General features: G+C 49.3%; 1 protein-coding gene across 1 annotated transcript in view; it reads right to left on the reverse strand.

Annotated features, from left to right (window-relative positions):
• map2k7 (mitogen-activated protein kinase kinase 7) overlaps positions 1-23197 on the reverse strand; it is a 110629-nt gene that overhangs the window by 20307 nt on the left and 67125 nt on the right. The window contains exons 3-5 of the mRNA XM_085971393.1: positions 14998-15177; positions 14202-14282; positions 13702-13844 (exon numbers count right to left, since the gene is read on the reverse strand). Coding sequence (XP_085827519.1) covers positions 13702-13844; positions 14202-14282; positions 14998-15177 — 404 coding nt within the window. The remainder of the gene's footprint in view (positions 1-13701; positions 13845-14201; positions 14283-14997; positions 15178-23197) is intronic.

Below are 23197 nucleotides of genomic sequence, written 5' to 3' on the forward strand. Positions count from 1 at the left end.
AAAACCCACGCAAACACGGGGAGAATGTGCAAACTCCACACAGACAGTCACCCGAGGCCGGATTCGAACCCGGGTCTCTGGCACTGTGAGGCAACAGTGCTAACCACTATGCTACCGCACTGCCGAAATGTAGTGGATGTATTGTACATGGACTACCAGGAAAGCCTTTGACAAGATACCACAGGGGAGATTATTGGAGAAGATTAAGGGGTACGGAATTAGAGGAAAAGATAGAAAACTAGATTTAAAATTGTTTAGAATGGAGAAAAGAGAATAGAAATACATCGAATCTACAGCACAGAAAGAGGCCATTCGGCCCAGCTGGGCTATGCCAGTGTTTATACTCCACACGAGCCTCCTCCCACTCCAGTGATCTATTCCCACTTTGCCCCATATCCCTCTATTCCCTTCTCCCTCGTGTATGCATCAAGCCTCCCCTTAAACGTGTCAATGCTCTCTGCTTCAACCACTCCCTGCGGCAGCGGGTTCCACATTCTCACTGCTCTCTGTGAAAAAATTGCTCTTAAATTCTTTATTTGATCTGTTAGTGGCTATCTTATGTTTATACCCCTTGTCCTAGAGTAGGAGTTAAGGGCAGTTCTTCAGAGTGGTTGGAAGTTGGTAATGGTGCCCCACAGGGCTCAGTTCTGGCGCCGCTTCTGTTCACTGTGTTTCTCAATGATTTGGATATGATGTCAAAATTTGCAGATGTGACCAAAATAGGTCTGGCAGATGGAGTTCTATGTCAGTAAATGGGAGGTGAACAGCAGTAATTATACTCTATTATTATAGGAAGTAGGCTCGGTGCTGTGGAAGAGCAGAGGGATTTGGCGGACAGCTTCACAGGACATTAAAGGCAGCATCTCAGGCTGTAACAAAAAGCAAAAGGGAATTCCGGTTTGATCACCAGGTGTAGAATATAAAAGCCAAGCGATAATGGTGAGCCTGTATGAAAGCCGAATAATACCTCAGTTAAGGGCAGTGTGTGCAGGATTGGGTTCCACACTGTAGGGAAGTTTAGAGAGGGTAGAACACTGGGATGCTGCCTGCTATGTGCAAACAGAAATACAAAAGAAGACTTGAAACATTGGCTCTTTTTTCATTAGAACAGGTATTACTGGGTAATAATTAAAATGATTAAATGCAGAGAGTTTCCAGTAAATGATGGGTCTAGAATGAGGAGCCACAGATACAAGATTACATGCAAGACTTCGAACAGAGGCAGGAGAAACCTCTGCACAGAGTTGTGAGGCTACGGAATTCACTTCCAGGATTAGTGGTTGAGACGTCAACACTGAAGATTAGATTGGACAGGTGGATGAAGGAAAAGGGGCTGAAGGGACAGGGGAACAGGGTGGGTAAATGTGACTGGGATTAGTTTCTCACGTGAAGGGTAAATACCAACACGGGCTGGTTGGGCCCAATGGCCTGTTTCTTGTTGTAACTTATGTATTTCTATACCTTAATTCAGCACTAACTGACAATGAATTAGCACAGGTTGCTGGTATGGGAAATGCCAATGTTACATTATGTACATTCTCCTTAGGTTGGGGCGGAGGCAAATTGTTGAGGCAGAGGGAAGGGAATCTAGCTGTATTACAGCTGTCCTGGAAGTGCTGGACGGGACTGTGGAGAGGTAACTTTACTCTATATTTAACTGTGTTAAACCAGCCCTGAATGCGCTTAGTGGGACAGTGTAGAGGGAGCATAGATCTGTATCTTGCTCGAGAACGCTAATCCTGACACTGGGTGCCTGAAATGGAAACTGTTCCAATTCCCAGTATGACAAAAATGAAGCATTTTTGTCCAGCATATTTCATCGTATTGGCATCTTTCTCCTGGTCATGGTATGCAGGAGTTAAAGCCAGCATCACTGCCAGAACATGCCCTGGTTTACGTTCATACAATAGTTGTGCATCAGCTCCTGGCATCCAAGGAAAGAGGTCAAGCTATTCAATTCAAATATAATGTCGGGATTGAATCAAATATATAGGGCTGGATTTTCCTCAAACTGTCAGAAAGGAGGCGGGACTACAACTTTCGGGTTTTAGTCCCACCTCCATCGACGTCCGGCCAATCAACGCGATTTTCCCTTGATTGACCTTGTTGAGCCCGCCCAGCGGGCCAATTAAGGGCCACCCGGCAACAGGTGACGTCATAGACTGAAATTTCATCTGTCAAGAGTTTTTGACAGATGAAATATCAGTGTTTCACAGCTGTTTGAAGCTGTCAAACACTGACAGTCTGACTTCTAACCGGAGTCCTTCTACGCAGACTCAGTTAGAACTGTCACCGGCACTGAAAGCTGAAGCCTGTCACTTTTGACAGATTGCAGCCAGTCAGCTTTCAGTTCCGGCTGAGTGATGGACTCCCGCAGCCTAGAGGAAGAAAGGCTGTTAAGGTAAGTACAGGTAAGTAAAACTTCTTTACACACTTTAGACACACCAAACACACTTTGCACTCATGCACCCATCACTCACCTGAACACCGACATCGCGACCCCTCCAAGTCCTTCAACCCGACGGCCCGCCTGCTCTAACCTGGCGTGGTTTGGAGCCGTCGGGAATCCCACACGAAACCCCTCAAAATAGGGATTAGGCTAAAAACTGCCTGTTAACTGGCAGTTAATTGGCAGTAATCCCTTCCCGCCTTGGGTCGGCGTGTCCCAGTGCGGGGCGGGTACCCGCCTCCCTTGAAACTTTCGTGGAGGCGGGTTTTGGGTGGGATGGTGTCGGGACCCCCGAATTCGGGATTTTTGCCCCCCTGCACGCCTGAAAGCCCGCCTCACAGCCCAATGAAAATCTGGCCCAAATATTTGATTGGTTGCTCACTGAAGTTTAAAAGTTTGCTTAATCCAGGCTATCTCTTTGGAAACTATTTGTTAAATGGAGTCTGTTCATACCTTCGGAGAGAGAGAAAGGGGCTCCGTGGATGGAGGAAAAGAAAAAATACCACCACATATACATTATAGTTCATAGAATCATCGAATGGTTACAGCACGGAAAGAGGCCATTCGGCCCGTCGAGCCTGTGCTGGCTCTCTGCACGAGCACTTCAGCTAGTCCCACTCCCCCGCCCTGTGCCCGTAGCCCAGCAAATTCCTTTCTTTCAGGTACTTATCCAATTCCCTTTTGAAAGCCATGATTGAGCCTGCCTCCACCACCCTTTCAGGCAGTGCTTTCCAGATCCTAACCACTCGCTGCGTAAAAAAGTTTTTCCTCATGTCGCCTTTGGTTCTTTTGTCAATCACCTTAAATCTGTGTCCTCCGGTTCTTGACCCTTCTGCCAATGGGACCAGTTTCTCTCTATCTACTCTGTCTAGACCCCTCATAATTTTGAACACCTCTATCAAATCTCCTCTCAATCATCTCTGCTCTAAGGAGAACAACCCCAGCTTCTCCAGTTTATCCACGTAACTGAAGTCTGTCATTCCCGGAATCATTCTCGTAAATCTTTTCTGCACGCTCTCGAAGGCCTTCATATCTTTCCTAAAGTGTGGTACCCAGAATTGGACACAGTACTGAGCTAGAGTTTTATACAGGTTCATCATAATTTCCACACTTTTACACTCTATACCTCTATTCATGAAGCCCAGAATCCCATAAGCCTTTTTAATTGCTTTCTGAACCTGCCCTGCCACCTTCAACGATTTGTGCACATATACCCTCAGGTTTCTCTGTTCATGCAGTCCCTTCTGGATTGTACCCTTTAGTTTATATGTCCTCTCTTCACTTCACACTTTTCTGCGTTAAATTTCATCTGCCACGTGTCCGCCCACTCCACCAGCCTCTCTGTCTTCCTGAAGTCTATCACTATCCTCCTCACTGTTCACTATACTTCCAAGTTTTGTGTCATCTGCAAATTTTGAAATTGTGCCCTGTACACCCAAGTCCAAGTCATTAATATTTATCAAGAAAGCAGTGGTTCTAGAACCGACCCCTGGGGAACACCACTTATTAGGATAAAAATTGATAAAGAGGAAATATTAGAAAGGCTGGCTGTACCAGGAGCGGATGGGATGCATCCTAGGATCCTTCCTCCAGTCCGAAAAACAACCGTTCACCACTACTCTCTGTTTCCTGTCACTTAGCCAATTCCGTATCCATGCTGCCACTGTCTCTTTTATTCCATGGGCTTCAACTTTGCTGGCAAGCCTATTATGTGGCATTTGTCGAACGCCTTTTGGAAATCCATGTACACCACGTCAACCGCATTACCCTCATCAACCCTCTCTGTTACCTCATCAAAAAACTCAATCAAGTTAGTTAAACACGATTTGCCTTTAACAAATCCGTGTTGTCTTTCCATAATTAATCCACACTTGTCCAAGTGACTGTTAATTTTGTCCCTAATTGCTGTTTCTAAAAGCTTCCCCACTACCGAGGTCATACTGACTGGCCTGTAGTTGCTGGGTTTATCTTTACACCCTTTTTTGAACAATGGTGTAACATTTGCAATTCTCCAGTCCTCTGGCACCACCCCCGTATCTATGGGGGATTGGAATATTACAGCCAGTAACTCCGCGATTTCCTCCCTCAATTCCCTCAGCATCCTGGGATCCGCTCCTGGTACAGCCAGCCTTTCTAATACCTCCTCTGTATCAATTTTTCTCCTATCAAGTATCTCCACTACCTCCTCCTTTACTATATAATCTGTGGCAGCATCTTCTTCCTTGGTGAAGACAGATGCAAAGTACTCATTTAGTACCTCAGCCATACCCTCTGTCTCGATGCATAGGTCTCCTTTTTGGTTCTTAATTGGCCCCACCCCTCCTTTTACTACCCTTTTACTATTTATATGCCTATAGAAGATTTTTGGATTACCTTTTATGTTGGCTGCCATTCTATTCTCATACCCTCCCTTTGCCCCTCTTGTTTTCTTTTTCACTTCTCCTCTGACCTTTCTATATAGCCTGATTCTCGGATGTATTTGCAATCTGACATCTGTCATACACACTCTTTTTCTGCTTCATCATATTCTCTATCTCTTTCGTCATCCAGCGAGCCCTGACTTTAGTTGCCCTGCCTTTCCCCTAGTGGGAATGTACCTCAGCTGTACCTGAACTATTTCCTCTTTAAAGGCAGCCCATTGTTCCTTACAGTTTTGCCTGCCAATCTTTGATTCCAGTTTACCCGGGCCAGATCCGTTCTCATCCCACTGAAATTGGCCCTCCCCCAGTTAAACATTCTTACTCCAGTTCAGCACAGTTGTCACCTCGCTCTGTTATATTCTACTTATTCAATGGCACATTTCAGCTTAATAGCTGCTGTCAAATGTACAGCGTTCGTGCTGCTAATCATTTATTCTTTTCCTGTTTTATACATTAGTCTGGCAGTTACTGCCAGAGTCACCGTCTATTGCAGTGTTATACCTTCCACAGTCAAGGACACTCACAAGAAGGTGCGAGAGAAACCCAGTCGCTGAAATAAACTGGAGAGGGTGCTCTGATCCCTGGGCACACAGTGAATTTATCTAGATATCTGCACAAGTGAAAGCTTCTCTGGGACATAGGGAGCTTTAGTAAGTAAACATGGTGAATGAAAACAAGGTTTCTGATGCATATTTCAGTGAATCTACAGTGAATCAGAAATAGTAATAAAGTAGTGAACCAATTAGATCCTTCTCTCAAACATGAACCACCTCTTTATGTCATAGGGCAAGAAACTCGAACACAGAACACAATCTCGACACAGACCCTAGGTACCCTTCAAGGCAGACGGATAGCAAGTCTGTAGGAAGAAGGGTGGGATTGGAGAATTGCTGAATTGATCTATTGGGCCAATTACTCAATGTACTTGTGCGGCACATCGCTGCTGTTACAGGGAGGTCGGTGTGCCAACAAGAGTTTCTTGAATCATAAATATTTTACTCTCTATGTATAGCATGCTGCCAGTCACCTTTAATTTAGAGTATGGTCAGACCATTGGGTGATACAAGCTGTTCTATTTCAGGGTTTTAAAAAAATCTATATATTGTTACTTTCCATTTCAGACTAATCTCATAGATGAGCCCTAGCTCCTACAGCCCAGAGACAGCGTTTCCGATATTTAGGTACATCTGTAGCAGGTTTTATGCCACCTCTTACAAGCTCTTGGTCTTTAGAAGGGGGCAGAGTAACACAACTCTACATTCTCTTTCAGGCTTTAACTGCTAAACAAGACTATTATGCACTAACAGAACAAGCACGTAATAGTGATAATTAGCTATTAGCTTAGTTAGCTCACGTAGTGAAAAACAATAGTTATCAACTGCTGTACTAAACTATGAGACAAGTGATATCTCAACGAGCTGTTCCTTGTCCTTTCCCCTCTGTCTGCAGGAGCTATCTGGTCTGACTATCCCTCTTCGAAGGTTACTGGCAGACTTCCTGTTTTGAACAAGACAAAAGGCACAGGAAAATCAACATCTGTAAGAGTAGTATCAAGTTAAGCTGAAACATGATTTGTGCGAGTGAAGCTGGTTTTTAAACTCATGTACAGTGATAAAATGAAAGAAGTAATTACCAAGCTAAATCTAGAACAGAAAGTGCGTTCCACAGGTTGTTAAAGATGGTTTTCAACATGTTACAGTTATTGTAATTGCAAAGCCCTTTGGGTTGGTCTTACCTGAAACACTGCCTGTTAACTCAATTCATTCAAAGGGAGCTTTACAACTGGGCAATAAAGGTACTGAATCAAACACGCAGTCTGCGGCATCTTTAACTACATGTATGACTGGCAGCTTTCTTTTATTGTGAAAGACATATCTTTAATTTTATTTATTTCTGATGGTACCAGGGACATATCTCAAAGGAGTGTTCTCCCAGTGCACCAGTTCATCCGAGGTCAAGATCAAGGTGGAAAGTTCTGTAGGCAAAGAACGCCACATAACGTTATTGTTAAGAGGCGCTTTCACAGGGCCAATATTAATAATATTAGTAATGGGTCACGTCAGTATAGTAATTTTTGTTTTCAAGGAGGGATGAGCTTAAATACTGTAATCTATGATTTGCACTACTGCCCGTCTATTAACTTAAAGCCTGAGCCACAGTCTAATCGCGTTTTTATTCCACCATTCTCCACGGCCTCGGAGGTCATGATGGGGATCATGACACATCCAAAAAAATAAACACAGTAACAAGGAGTTTAGTTTAACCGTGGCCTTGTTATTGTTCCAGATAACCGTGGCCTTGTCACTGTTCCAGATAACCGTGGCCTTGTTACTGTTCCAGATAACCGTGGCCTTGTCACGGTTCCAGATAACCGTGGCCTTGTCACTGTTCCAGATATCCGTGGCCTTGTTATTGTTCCAGATAACCGTGGCCTTGTCACGGTTCCAGATAACCGTGGCCTTGTCACGGTTCCAGATAACCGTGGCCTTGTCACGGTTCCAGATATCCGTGGCCTTGTTATTGTTCCAGATAACCGTGGCCTTGTTATTGTTCCAGATAACTGTGGCCTTGTCACTGTTCCAGATAACCGTGGCCTTGTCACTGTTCCAGATAACCGTGGCCTTGTCACTGTTCCAGATAACCGTGGCCTTGTCACTATTCCAGATAACCGTGGCCTTGTCACGGTTCCAGATAACCGTGGCCTCGTCACTGTTCCAGATAACCGTGGCCTTGTCACGGTTCCAGATAACCGTGGCCTTGTCACGGTTCCAGATAACCGTGGCCTTGTCACTGTTCCAGATAACCGTGGCCTTGTCACGGTTCCAGATAACCGTGGCCTCGTCACGGTTCCAGATAACCGTGGCCTCGTCACGGTTCCAGATAACCGTGGCCTCGTCACGGTTCCAGATAACCGTGGCCTCGTCACTGTTCCAGATAACCGTGGCCTCGTCACTGTTCCAGATAACCGTGGCCTCGTCACTGTTCCAGATAACCGTGGCCTCGTCACTGTTCCAGATAACCGTGGCCTCGTCACTGTTCCAGATAACCGTGGCCTCGTCACTGTTCCAGATAACCGTGGCCTCGTCACTGTTCCAGATAACCGTGGCCTCGTCACTGTTCCAGATAACCGTGGCCTCGTCACGGTTCCAGATAACCGTGGCCTCGTCACGGTTCCAGATAACCGTGGCCTTGTCACGGTTCCAGATAACCGTGGCCTTGTCACGGTTCCAGATAACCGTGGCCTTGTCACGGTTCCAGATAACCGTGGCCTTGTCACGGTTCCAGATAACCGTGGCCTTGTCACGGTTCCAGATAACCGTGGCCTTGTTACTGTTCCAGATAACCGTGGCCTTGTCACGGTTCCAGATAACCGTGGCCTCGTTATTGTTCCAGATAACCGTGGCCTCGTCACGGTTCCAGATAACCGTGGCCTTGTCACGGTTCCAGATAACCGTGGCCTTGTCACGGTTCCAGATAACCGTGGCCTTGTCACGGTTCCAGATAACCGTGGCCTTGTCACGGTTCCAGATAACCGTGGCCTCGTTACTGTTCCAGATAACCGTGGCCTTGTTACTGTTCCAGATAACCGTGGCCTTGTCACGGTTCCAGATAACCGTGGCCTCGTTATTGTTCCAGATAACCGTGGCCTTGTCACTGTTCCAGATATCCGTGGCCTTGTTATTGTTCCAGATAACCGTGGCCTTGTCACGGTTCCAGATAACCGTGGCCTTGTCACGGTTCCAGATAACCGTGGCCTTGTCACGGTTCCAGATATCCGTGGCCTTGTTATTGTTCCAGATAACCGTGGCCTTGTTATTGTTCCAGATAACTGTGGCCTTGTCACTGTTCCAGATAACCGTGGCCTTGTCACTGTTCCAGATAACCGTGGCCTTGTCACTGTTCCAGATAACCGTGGCCTTGTCACTGTTCCAGATAACCGTGGCCTTGTCACGGTTCCAGATAACCGTGGCCTCGTCACTGTTCCAGATAACCGTGGCCTTGTCACGGTTCCAGATAACCGTGGCCTTGTCACGGTTCCAGATAACCGTGGCCTTGTCACTGTTCCAGATAACCGTGGCCTTGTCACGGTTCCAGATAACCGTGGCCTCGTCACGGTTCCAGATAACCGTGGCCTCGTCACGGTTCCAGATAACCGTGGCCTCGTCACGGTTCCAGATAACCGTGGCCTCGTCACTGTTCCAGATAACCGTGGCCTCGTCACTGTTCCAGATAACCGTGGCCTCGTCACTGTTCCAGATAACCGTGGCCTCGTCACTGTTCCAGATAACCGTGGCCTCGTCACTGTTCCAGATAACCGTGGCCTCGTCACTGTTCCAGATAACCGTGGCCTCGTCACGGTTCCAGATAACCGTGGCCTCGTCACGGTTCCAGATAACCGTGGCCTTGTCACGGTTCCAGATAACCGTGGCCTTGTCACGGTTCCAGATAACCGTGGCCTTGTCACGGTTCCAGATAACCGTGGCCTTGTCACGGTTCCAGATAACCGTGGCCTTGTCACGGTTCCAGATAACCGTGGCCTTGTCACGGTTCCAGATAACCGTGGCCTTGTCACGGTTCCAGATAACCGTGGCCTTGTCACGGTTCCAGATAACCGTGGCCTTGTCACTGTTCCAGATATCCGTGGCCTCGTTACTGTTCCAGATAACCGTGGCCTCGTTACTGTTCCAGATAACCGTGGCCTCGTTACTGTTCCAGATAACCGTGGCCTTGTCACGTTTCCAGATAACCGTGGCCTTGTCACGGTTCCAGATAACCGTGGCCTTGTCACGGTTCCAGATAACCGTGGCCTTGTCACTGTTCCAGATAACCGTGGCCTTGTCACTGTTCCAGATATCCGTGGCCTTGTCACTGTTCCAGATATCCGTGGCCTTGTCACTGTTCCAGATAACCGTGGCCTTGTCACTGTTCCAGATAACCGTGGCCTTGTCACTGTTCCAGATAACCGTGGCCTTGTCACTGTTCCAGATAACTGTGGCCTTGTCACGGTTCCAGATAACCGTGGCCTTGTTACGGTTCCAGATAACCGTGGCCTTGTTACGGTTCCAGATATCCGTGGCCTTGTCACTGTTCCAGATAACCGTGGTCTTGTCACTGTTCCAGATAACCGTGGCCTTGTTACTGTTCCAGATAACCGTGGCCTTGTTACGGTTCCAGATAACGTGTTAAAGTCACACTATGGTTTTTAGGGAGCAAACACTTGGTGCCAGAGGTCACTGAGCTAACTAAGTATGAGAGAAATAGCTGAGGAACAGCCTAGCAGAAGTCAGGGTTTATTTAAAGAGACTCATCTTTGGAGCCCCTGTAAAACGGGACAAGAGCCTGAATTATACAAAGGAGGTTATTAGAGGCAGCAGTGTGATGTCATTTAAGTGCAGTTATGGCAAGATGGTTTGAGAGTGTGTGACGTACAACGGCCATGGAATTCGCCAGCACAAAGTGTACGCTGATGGACGGAGATACATCTGGGTCAGAGTTGGCAGAGACTGTTGGATTAGGGGACTAATCTCTGGTATTTGTAAGGATCAAGAGTAGAAACAGTCGAGGTGCTTGAGTCAGAATATACTGTATAATATAGAATCTTTACAGCACAGAAGGAGGCCATTCGGCCCACTGTACCTGTGCTAGCTCTTTGAAGCAATTACCCAATTAGTCCCACTCCTCTGCTCTTTTTGCTATTAACTGAAATCTGTGTCCTCTGATTACCAACCATGCTACCAGCAGAACACAGTTTCCCTATCTACTCTATCAAAACCCCTTCCTTCAATCTCCCCTCAACCTTCTCTGCTCGGAGAACAATTCCAGCTTCTCTAGTCTCTCTACGTAACTGAAGACATGTTCAGAGTCATAGCTTTTAAGGGGAGTTAGGGTACAGGGGTTACTACACATTTTAAACAAGGGGAACACGATCTGGGCATTCATGAAGTATGGAAATCAAGAAAGTGAGGTTCCCAAATCACGGCCGGTATGGGCAGACACAGTCCCAGGATGTCGGCCCAGAGAATGCTGTCGAGTGCATCTGTTGCTCGGCAGTGACCAGTGTCATCTGTATTTCTTCATCAGTCAAGTACGTGGGTGGCGGCAGTGGACAAAGAAGGGAGGAAATTGCTGATCAGTCTCAAAACACAGCCTTTCAAAAGCTCAAAACTAATTGGAAAAACCGTCTCCTGGTGCTTCGAAGAGGTGCAAGGGAAATCAAGACAAACAAGATGATGATGAATGCAAGCTTGGTCAAAAAGATGGATTTTAAAGAGGGTCTTCAAAGAAGGGAGAGAGGCGGAGGGAATTTGAGAGCATTGGTTGTCATCTTCCAAAATTCTATAGATTCTGGAACGCTTCCTGCAGATTGGAGGATAGCAAATGTAACCCCGCTATTTAAGAAAGGAGGGAAGAGAGAAAACGGGGAACTGCAGGCCGGTTAGCCTCACATCAGTAGTTGGGAAAATGCTGGAATCTATTATAAAGGATGCAATAACTGGGCACTTAGAAACTAATAGTAAGATTGGGCAGAGTCAACATGGATTTATGAAAGGGAAATCCTGTTTGACAAGCCTATTGGAGTTCTTTGAGGATGTAACTAGTGGAGTAGACAAAGGGGAACCAGTAGATGTGGTGTGATGTAAGAAAACTACTAGGCACTTGGTCTAAGCGTTAAACAAGGCTTAAATCAACTGTTTTTCAACATGGAGGTCTAGTTGTGTCCTTCACTAATTCCTGTTAAAGAATGTCCTGAGCAAGCTGGGCCCGTGCCCGAGTATTTATACTCTCCCTGGACAGCGCCACCAGCAGGCCGCCCAGTATCATTTCCACATGAATGACAAGATTCATGTCATGGTGTATCTGGATTTTCAGAAGGCCTTCGATAAAGTCCCACACAAGAGGTTGGTGAACAAAATTAGGGCACATGGAATTGGGGGTAATATACTAGCATGGATTGAGAATTGGTTAACAGACAAAAAACAAACAGTAGGGATAAACGGGTCTTTTTCAGGATGGCAGGCTGTGACTAGTGAGGTATGGCAAGGATCGGTGCTTGGGCCTCAGCTATTCACAATCTATATCAATGATTTGGATGAGGGGACTAAATGTAACATTTCCAAATTTGCTGCTGATACAAAGCTAGGTGGCAGTGTCAGTTGTGAAGAGGATGTGAAGAGGTTTCAAGGGGATCGCGACAGGTTCAGTGAGTGGGTGAGAACATGGCAGATGGAATATAATGTGGATAAATGTGAAGTTATCCACTTTGGTAGGAAAAACAGAAAGGCAGAGTATTTCCTAAATGGTGAAAGCTTGGGGAATGCAGATGCTCAAAGGGACCTGGGTGTCCTTGTACATGAGTCACTGAAAGTGAATGTGCAGGTGCAGCAAGCCATTAGGAAGGCAAATGGTATGCTGGCCTTCATTACAAGAGGATTTGAGTACAGGAGTAAGGAAGTCTTACTTCAATTATATCGGGCCTTGGTGAGACCACACCTGGAGTACTGTGTACAATTTTGGTCTCCTTACCTAAGGAAGGATATACTTGCCATAGAGGGAGTGCAATGAAAGTTCACGAAATTGATTCCTGGGATGGCGGGACTGTCGTATGAGAAGAGATTGAGTAAACTAGGCCTGTATTCTTTTGAATTCAGAAGAATGAGAGGGGATCTCATTGATGCATACAAAGTTATTACAGGGCTTGATAGGGTGGATGCTGGGAGAATGTTTCCCTTGGCTGGGGAGTCTAGAACCAAGGGCCACAGCCTCAGGATAAAGGGTAGGCCATTCAGGACTGAGATGAGAAGAAATTTCTTCACACAGAGGGTGGTGAATCTTTGGAATTCTCTACCCCAGAGGGCTGTGGAGGCTCAGTCCTTGGGTATATTCAAAACAGAAGTCGATAGATTTCTGACTAGTAAGGGCATCAAGGGATATGGCGATAGGGCCGGTGAATGGAGTTGAGGCAGAAGATCAGCCATGATCTCATTGAATGGCGGAGCAGGCTCGAAGGGCCGAATGGCCGAATCCTGCTCCTATTTCTTATGTTCTTATGGTGTGTAGGCGGTGAAAGGCACAGTTGGTAGTAGTGGGGTGAAAGGGGCCGGGGGATGCATGAGGCAAGAGTCAGAGGAACCAAGAGTTCAGTGAGGTTGCAGCGTGGGAAGTTAGAGAAAGAGGGAGGCACTTAAATACAAGGATGGCAATCTTAAATTTGAGGCCAATGCAAATGAGCGAGGACAGGGGTGATGGGCAAGAGGGATGGTGCAGGATCGGGTATCAGCAGCAGAGTTTCCGATCAGCTGAAGTTTGCGCAGGGTGGAAGATGAGTGGCCGGCCAGGAGAGCGTTAGAATAGTTTAGTCTGGAGATTCCAAAGACATGGATGAGGGTCTCAGAAGCAGATGGGCTGAGGTAGGAGCAGAGACAGGCAATGTTACAACAGTGGAAGTAGGTGGTCTTTGTCTTTGCACCTATTCCTTCCAATGCACAGAACGAATGGCAGCTGATGGTTTGAAAATGAGGTTAGCCAGTCTATAAAGGCTCCCTGGTTCAAATCCCCACTGACGACTGATTCAGACTATTCCTGTACACCATCAACACCTGGGCTACTAAATATGGGTTTGCAAAATAACAGAATTCACCAGGGCTCTCCGGTCTATAAAGTCCTTATGTCAAACCTACAGAAGGCTGTTTACAGGCAGGTTTCACTCCATTAACAGTTGAGGAAATGTACAGAACTTAACATCAATTCTTTTAACAAAAATGAAAATTTAAATCCAATCACATTGCTTTTGCAACAGTCTTGCATTCTGAAATATTCCCAGGATTTACTCACCAATCTTTTACAAATGACTGGAAGTCCAGGGAGAAGCCCATGCTTTGAGGGAGCAGAGGGGGATCTTCCTGCAGCACCTTTGTTAAAACCTCAAAGTCTGTTTTACAGTTTTTATACGGAAACTGCCCCGTGGCCAGTTCGACCTGTAGACAGACACACAGCCGGGTTAGAGGCACCCACAAGAGCTCAACGCTCACAACTCCCTCCCACCCAACTGGGTAGAAATAGCACTTCCTGCATCGGAAATCCAACACGTTAAAATGCAAATCACAAATCGGCCTTAAAGTTTAAACTACAGTATACAAAATTATTCTAACCAATTAGTTACTATGGTGACAGACGCAAATTAACGAGTGTGTCAGCATGCTGCGGTTAGCAAGAACATTAGTGAGTGTGTCAGTACACTATAGTTACAGTGAGTGTACGAGTCTTGCTGTCCTACAAGGAGGAGCCTGGTTTCCCGATGAATTCAGGAGGTTTGATTGCCGACAGCTCCTTACCAGTGAAATGCCCAGACTCCAGACGTCGGCTCTGATGTCGTAATCGGGTTTGGTGGGATCAGGGGGATCGATCCTCTCGGGCTGTGGACAGAAAGGGACCAGAATAACTCAACACACAGAGTGCGAACCCTGCTCACACCTTCATACTGCCAGCTCTTCCTCCTGGGTCTGTACAGCCCAGCAGCCCGTCGCCCCCTGAGCTGCCGCTCGCCCCCGGAGCTGCCGCTCGCCCCTCGCCCCCGAGCCGCCCCTCGCCCCCAGAGCAGCCCCTCGCCCTCTCGCCCCCAGAGCCGCCCCTCGCCCCCAGAGCCGCCCCCCAGAGCCGCCCCTCGCCCCCAGAGCTGCTCCTCGCCCTCTCGCCCCCAGAGCCGCCCCTCACCCCCGGAGCTGCCCCTCGCCCCCTGAGCTGCCGCTCGCCCCCGGAGCTGCTGCTCGCCCCCTCGCCCCCGGAGCTGCTCCTCGCCCCCTGGCCCCCGGAGCTGCCGCTCGCCCCTCGCCCCCAGAGCCGCCCCTCGCCCCCTGAGCTGCTCCTCTCCCCCAGAGCCGCCCCTGAGCTGCTCCTCGCCCCTGGAGCTGACCCTCGCCCCCCCGGAGCTGCTGCTCAGCCGTGAAACATTCCTCTGTGCCAGTGTGCCCCCCCTCCCATGCTGGCACTGTTGAGGTGCGCTCTGTAACTAAGAGGCACCATCAGTACTTTATCGAATATTCCCCTCTCCACACTGTGATATACAAGATATCTCACCCTCCGCACTGCGGTATGCCCCGATATTCCTGTCTCTGCACCCATGGGACTCACCGCCATATACGCTGCGCATCCAGCGCTCCTCGTCTTCGCTTTCGAGTCCACCAACCTCCCGCTGATCCCGAAATCACACAGCTTGATTTGACCTCGCTCGTCCAGTAGAATATTTGAGGGTTTGACATCTCTGTGAATGACACCATGCTTCTCCTTCAGGTAGAAGAGAGCTTTGACAATCTGTTCAAATAAAGTAACAGACCTATTACTGATCTGCGACAATTTACACTGCGTCCAGCTTTAAGTCAGCATGGTTAGAAACATCACCGTACTCAGTATCACTTCTGTTTATCCTTCCAATATATTGTAACAAATTGCTTTCCACTCCCTTACACAAACCCCAGTTAGTAAACTGAGCACTTTGTATAGCTCGTGGGCTTGAAGATGGAGCAGTCTTTGTCATCAGATGGACTTTGTAGTGTATGTAACCTGTACCACCTTAAGAGGATACCTTAAGGTGATGGACTACTTTTTGATGGCTCCTGTACATTGTAGTACCGGTGGTGACCACACCGGTATATAAACCCTGTGGAGCAAAGTGTGATATACCCATCAATTCATTCCATGAAAAGCGACGAGTTAAGATAGTAACTATAGGTTTCTATTGGCTAAATAACAGAGCCCACCCTCGTGGGCAATCGATTCCAACAAGGGAGAATACTAGCCAAGCGGTCACCTTTATACCTGGGCAAGCAGGCGGAGCCATGGGCGGAGTCAGCTGAGGTAAGCCCAGGTATAGCAGTGTGCGTGGCAAGAGGTAACCTTGTGTAGCGATAACAACAGTGTAAACAGTGATAACAACAGTGTAACAATAGTGAACGGTTGTGAACGGTAACAGTGGTTTACCACATTCACCCCTTGTTTAAAATCGAGTCCGGCGGGGTGAAGTGTACTACCAGTTCGTGTATGTCAGTCTCTCAGGAGGCCTCGTAAGCCTTTCTGATCGGCGCAGCAGCGGCGGCGGTGGTGCAGTATCCGATGGTAATGCTGATGCCTGTGTGGTCGACGAAGGCTCCTGCGGTTCCGGCATGCCGTCTACAGGAGCTGGATTTGGGGGAGTGGTGGGGGGTAACGGTGGTATCTCGGGGGTGCCCGAGGGTGCGAGGTCTCGCAAGGAGACAGTGTCCTCCCGCCCGTCTGGGTATGCCACATAGGCGTGCTGGGGGTTGGCGTGCAGGAGGTCCACCCTCTCGACCAGGGGGTCCGTTTTATGGGCCCTCACGTGCTTCCGCAGCAAGACGGGCCCCGGAGAAGTCAGCCATGTTGGTAGCGAGGTTCCCGTAGTCGACTTCCTGGGGAAAACAAACATTCGTTCATGGGGGGTGGCGTTAATGGCAGTGCAAAGCAGTGACCGGATGGAATGGAGTGCTGCCGGGAGGACTTCCTGCCAGCGAGAGATTGGGAGGCCCTTAGACTTTAGGGCTAAGAGGACGGCCTTCCAAACTGTCGCGTTTTCTCTTTCCACCTGGCCGTTCCCCCGGGGGTTGTAGCTGGTGGTCCTGCTCGCAGCAATACCTCTCGCGAGCAGGAACTGGCGAAGTTCCTCGCTCATGAAGGATGCGCCCCGGTCGCTATGTATATAGTTCGGGAACCCGAACAAGGCGAAGAGGTCGTTCAGGCATTTGATGACCGTGGTACTGGTCATGTCTGGGCAGGGGATGGCAAAGGGGAAATGGGAGTACTCGTCAATAATGTTGAGGAAGTACACATTACGGTCAGAGGACGGGAGGGGCCCCTTAAAATCGATGCTCAAGCGCTCGAAGGGGCGGGTGGCCTTGATCAGGCTTGCTCTGTCCGGCCTATAGAAATCCGGTTTGCATTCGGCACAGGTTTGGCAGTTCCTGGTCATGGTCCTGACCTCCTCGATGGAGTAGGGCAGGTTGCGGGCCTTAATGAAGTGGTAAAGTCTGGTGACCCCGGGGTGGCAGAAGTCGTTGTGGAGGGTCCGTAGTCTATCAACTTGCGCGTTTGCGCAAGTACTTCGTGATAGAGCATCCGGGGGGTCGTTGAGTTTACCAGGCCGGTACAAGATATCGTAATCGTAGGTGGAGAGCTCAATTCTCCACCTCAAGATCTTGTCGTTCTTGATTTTGCCCTTCAGCTTGTTATTAAACATAAAAGCAACCGAACGCTGGTCGGTGAGGAGGGTAAATCGTTTGCCTGCCAGGTAATGCCTCCAGCATTGTACCGCCTCCACAATCACCTGGGCCTCCTTCTCGATAGAAGAGTGTCGGATCTCAGGGCCCTGGAGGGTCCTTGAGAAGAAGGCCACAGGTCTCCCCGCCTGGTTAAGGGTTGCCGCTAGGGCGAAGTCGGAGGCATCGCTCTCCACTTGGAAAGGGATGGACTCATCCACTGCGTGCATTGTGGCCTTCGCAATGTCTCCTTTTATGAGGGAGAAGGCTGCGCCTGCTTCTGCTGTCAGGGGGAAGGAGGTGGACTTCATGAGGGGTCTGGCTTTGTCCGCATAATTCGGCACCCATTGGGCATAGTAAGCGAAGAGCCCCAGTGTTCTCTTCAGCGCCTTTGGACAGTGGGGGAGGGGAAGCTCCATGAGGGGGCGCATTCTTTCGGGGTCGGGGCCGATGACTCCGTTCTCTACTACACAGCCGAGGATGGCAAGGCGCGAGGTATTAAACACACATTTATCCTTATTGTAAGTGAGATTCAGCCGTTGGGCCGTACGGAGGAATTTCTCCAGATTAACATCATGGTCCTGCTGGTCGCGGCCGCAGATGGTGACGTTATCTAGATAAGGGAACGTGGCCTGAAGCGCGTTCTGGTCAACCATCCGGTCCATCTCCCTTTGGAAGGCCGAGACTCCGTTGGTGACGTCGAAGGGAACCCTAAGGAAGTGGTAGAGGCGGCCGTTCGCCTCGAAGGCGGTATACTGGCAGTCCTCAGGGCGGATAGGGAGTTGGTGATAGGCTGACTTGAGGTCGATGGTGGAGAATACCCGGTACTGTGCAATCTGGTTGACCATATCAGATATGCGGGGAAGGGGGTATGCGTCCAGCTGGGTGTACCGGTTTATGGTTTGGCTGTAGTCGATGACCAGGCGGTGTTTATCGCCGGTCTTAACGACTACGACCTGGGCACGCCAGGGGCTGGTGCTCCCCTCGAGGATGCCCTCCTTCAGGAGTCGCTGCACCTCAGAGCTAATAAAAGCTCTGTCCCCGGCGCTGTACCGCCTGCTCTTGGTGGCGACGGGTTTACAGTCACGGGTGAGGTTAGCGAACAAGGAGGGGGGCGGGACTTTGAGGGTGGAGAGGCCGCAGGTGGTACGCGGTGGGCGGTTTAAAATTTGCTGGTTGTAGACTGTGAGTGGGGGGAGGGGTCCACCGTAAGCCAAAGTGACACTTTGAAGGTGGCATTGGAAATCCAGCCCTAGTAGGACGGCAGCGCAGAGCTGGGGCAGGACGAGAAGTTTAAAATTTTTATATACCGTGCCCCTAACCAACAGGGTCACTACACAGTAGCCGCTAATGTCTGTTGAATGGGACTTCGCCGCCATCGAGATCCGATGGCGCGCTGGCCGGACAGTGAGGGAGTAGCAGCTCACCGTGTCTGGATGAATAAAACTCTCCGTGCTTCCGCTGTCGAACAGGCAGGACGTGGCGTGGCCGTTTACTTCGATGTCCATCATGGACTTGGACAGGTGATGTGGGAGAGCTTGGTCAAGCGTGACGGAGGCCAGTGTATGGCTGAGCGAGCTGCTGTAGTCTGCAGGCGAGGCGGTGGTCGGGTCTGGAGACAAAACGGCGGCCGAGTGCGGCGAACAAAATGGCGGCGCCCATGACGCGGGTCCCCCCGAAGTTGGACAAAATGGCGGAGAAGATGGCCGCCCCCACAACTCACATGAGGCACTGCTGGCGTCTGTGGCCTTGATCAAAGATGGCCACCCGCACAACTCACATGAGGCAATGCTGGCGTCTGTGGCTTTCCCCCTGCAGGCGTTCACAAAGTGGCCTTTCTTTTTGCAGCCGGAGCAGGTCGCGTTCCTTGCAGGGCAGCGCGCCCTTTGATGTTTCGCCTGGCCACAGAAGAAGCAGCTGGCGGCCCGATCGCGGAGGTCCGCTGCCACAGCGGGTCCCGGGGGTGGCGGTCCCGATCGATTCCGGGACACCGACGCCGTGGTGGGTCCCAGGGGCGGCGGTGCGAGGGGAATTGCGGCCGGAGTCGGGCCCGAGTCCCAGGGTCGCGCAGCACAGTACCTGGAGTACGCCTCGAGGTCCCGATGGGCCACTTCCAGAGAGCGAGCGAGGGCTGCAGTTGTATTCAAGTCGAGGTCCTTTGATTCGAGCAGTCTTTGCCGTGAGTAGTCGGACCGAAGGCCTTTCACGAAGGCATCGCGGATATTTCCTTCAGTATTTTCTGCAGCTGTTACAGCTTTAAAGTCACAGTCCCTGCCGAGTGTTTGTAGCGCCCGTAAAAATTCATCTACAGACTCTCCTGGCTGTTGCGAGCGGGATCTTAGGAGATGTCTGGCATACATTGAATTTACAGGGCTCCGGTACTGCTCTTTTAGCAGGTTGAGGGCGTCCTCGTATGTAGCAAGGTCCCGGATGAATGCAAATACTTTAGGGCTCACCTGGGCGGTCAGAACTCTTAGTTTGGATCCCGGAGGCACGCCAGATTCTCCCAGGTAGGATTCGAAACAGCTCAGCCAGTGTTCGAAGTCGAGGGCTGAGTTCGCTGCCTGTGGGTTTAGATCCAGGTACGGCGGTCGGAGGGCTCGCAGCCAGGCCGGCTGTTGTAGCTGGCCGTTTGACTGGTCGTTTGGCTGCTCCGATCCACTCATTTCAAAATTTAGCCAATAAAATTGATATACCTATCAATTCATTCCATGAAAAGCGACGAGTTAAGATAGTAACTATAGGTTTTTATTGGCTAAATAACAGAGCCCACCCTCGTGGGCGATCGGTTCCAACAAGGGAGAATACTAGCCAAGCGGTCACCTTTATACCTGGGCAAGCAGGCGGAGCCATGGGCGGAGTCAGCTGAGGTAAGCCCAGGCATAGCAGTGTGCGTGGCAAGAGGTAACCTTGTGTAGCGATAACAACAGTGTAAACAGTGATAACAACAGTGTAACAATAGTGAACGGTTGTGACCCTCAATTACTAAAGACCTGTTTAATTATTTCTGTAGTCTGTGTCCAGTTATTCAGCATAACTACATTTGAAAACACAGACTCAACAGTGGCGACGAGTCTGATCTTACCTAGCGGCAGTTGCAGCAAAGGAAGCTTCGCCTCTGAAACGGGCGTCGAACAAGGACATCCACCCTCAACATCCTGCTGGGCACTGCATAGCACGGGAGGCAATCAGGAACCCGGGTTGGTTTCTGGCCACGAAGTCAAACATCAGTGAACATCCCTTCGACGACAGCGGCGGGTAAGCCCGATCGAGCGGCACGGTGGGGGGGGGGGGAAGTCGGCCGAGTTGTCAGTAAGAGAAGGGGAGGGAAACGACGAAAAGGGCGGAGAAAACGACCGCAGCCGGTGTCAGGGGCCGGACTGCAATTGGGGCAGAGACGCGCAGCAGCCAGAAAAGCGTTTATGTCCACAAGGACCGCGGGAGCGGCGGGGAACAAGAGCAGCAGCGTAGGGGAAAATAAAGGACTGCTGGGAGGCGAGAACGGCAACAGCGCGGTAATCGCTATTTTGAGTCGGCGGGGGAAGAAGACAAGCGCGGGAAAAGCCGCCATTTTGAAAAAAATAAAATAAAATAATCATATCCGAAGGAAAGGAAACTCAACAAGGATGCCAAAAACGGGTAACATCACTGCTTTTGATAGCGATGTGGAAGATTGGGCCACTTATGTGGAACGCGTCGAAGTTTACTGTACAACGAATGAGGTACCGGAGGATAAGAAAGCACTAACCCTATTAAACTCGATGGGTGCGAAGACGTACGGGTTATTAAGGAACCTTGTAACACCAGATAAACTGGTAGGAAAGAGTTTCGCGGATATTGTTACTATCCTGCAAGAGCATTTAAACCCCACGCTGCTGCTGATAGCGGAACGATTTAAATTCTACAAAAGAATTCAACTTAAAAGAGGAAAGCAACGCTGAATTCTTAATCGAACTGCGCAGTTATCAAAGTACTGTCAGTTCGGTACAGGACTAGCAGACGCACTGAGAGATAAGTTTGTGTGTGGGCTCCTAAGGGAAGGAACCCAGAAGCGACTGCTAGAGGAAAAGGATCTTACGCTGGACAAAGCTTTCAGCATTGCAGCATCGCACGAGGCAGCAGCATGAGGCACTGCAGAGATACAGCAAAGGCCATTGGAATTCAGCACCAATGAAATGGCATTGGGCGCAGTAAAGTGCTATCGTTGCGGAAGGACAACGCATGACCAGAACCAGTGCTGGTTCAAAGATAAAGAATGCAGGCAATGTGGCAAACTTGGTCACATAGCGAGAGTATGCCGGTCAGGAAAGAAGACCAGCAGCAAAAAGTCGCCGCAGGAGAAGTACAAAAAAGTACACAAGGTGACAGAGAACAGTTCGGATGAACAGAAGATGGATTCAGACTCCAGCAGTAAGGGACTGGGTTGTCTAAAAATACATAATGTGGGTAACACAGCAGACCACCAAACTATCTGGGTCATGTTTCGGATAGCAGGAGTCCAAGTGAAGATGGAATTGGACACTGGATCGGCATTGACGGTCATGAATAAGCAAGATTACAAAAGGTTATTCTCACTCATTCCCGAGGGATACGGAGATTGTATTGAAAACATACACAGGGCAAATAGTATACCCCATCGGAAAGATAAAAGTAAATGTGGTCTACAATGGTAAAGAAAGTCAGGAAATGGACTTGTATGCGTTACCTGATGGAGGTCCGCCACTACTGGGACGGGAATGGATCCGGAGAATAAATGTGGACTGGCATTCCATACAAGCACTGACTGTAGATTCCTGTAAAGAGGACGACGTCAAACCTAAACGACTGTCCAAAATATTGGACGATGCTAAGGAGGTGTTCCAACAGGGACTGGGAACACTGAAAGGAATTACGGCAAACATCAAGGTTGAAGAACATGCAAACCCAAAATTTTTCAAAGCCAGACCGGTACCTTATGCGATACGACCTGCTGTGGAAGCAGAGCTGGAAGGGCTAGAACGTTCAGGAGTACTGTCAAAGGTGGACTGGAGCGAATGGGCCACACCCATTGTTCCTGTCATGAAGCGTTCGTTGAGCAACAAGCCGGGGGAACCTGGGAAGGTTCGCATCTGTGGCGATTTCAAGATCACTGTTAATCCGGTTCTTCATACGGTGCAATATCCGCTTCCGCGGATTGAAGATATCTTCGCTTCGCTGTCTGGCGGGAAACACTTCACCAAGATAGACCTGGCGCAGGCGTACCTACAGATGGAAGTTGATGAAGCGTCACGCCAGTATCTCACGATCAACACACATAAGGGCTTATATCGGTATAATAGACTGGTTTTTGGAGTGGCATCGGCTCCAGCGATTTGGCAAACGGCCATGGAGCAGGTATTGCAGGGAATTCCAGGCACACAATGCTACCTGGACGACATTCTGATTACAGGAGATGATGATAAGGATCACCTCGCGAATTTGGAGCAGGTGCTCACCAGATTGAAAGAATATGGGCTCAGAGTTAATCGCCAGAAATTGTGAGTTCTTTCAAAAGCGAATCTCGTACTGCGGCCACGTCATTGACCAGGAGGGGCTCCATAAGTCACCTGACAAGATCGAAGCTGTTGTGAAAGCTCCCGCTCCGGAAAATGTATCCCAGTTGAGGTCGTTCCTTGGGTTGGTTAACTATTACCAGAAGTTTCTTCCAAATTTATCCACGGTGTTACACCCGCTGAACACTCTTTTGCAAATGGGAATACCATGGAAGTGGAGCGATGATTGTAAGTGGGCTTTTCAAAAAAGCAAGGCACTGATCACCTCTTTAACCCAACGCTGCCTATTCGCTTAGCTTGTGATGCTTCTCCATATGGTATCGGGGCAATGCTCTCACATAAGTTTCCAAATGGCTTGGAAAGGCCAGTCGCGTTCACATCCAGATCATTGACCTCCGCAGAGCGCAACTATGCTCAGATAGATAGGGAAGCTCTCAGCCTCGTGTGGGGAGTTAAGAAATTTAACCATTACCTGCAAGGCCAAAAGTTTACGCTGCTGACAGATCACCAGCCGTTGGTTTCCATTTTTAACCC

This window comes from Somniosus microcephalus, chromosome 31 (genome assembly GCF_052327205.1).
Source record: "Somniosus microcephalus isolate GS21.2 chromosome 31, FLI_Smic_1.0, whole genome shotgun sequence".
NCBI lineage: Eukaryota > Metazoa > Chordata > Chondrichthyes > Squaliformes > Somniosidae > Somniosus > Somniosus microcephalus.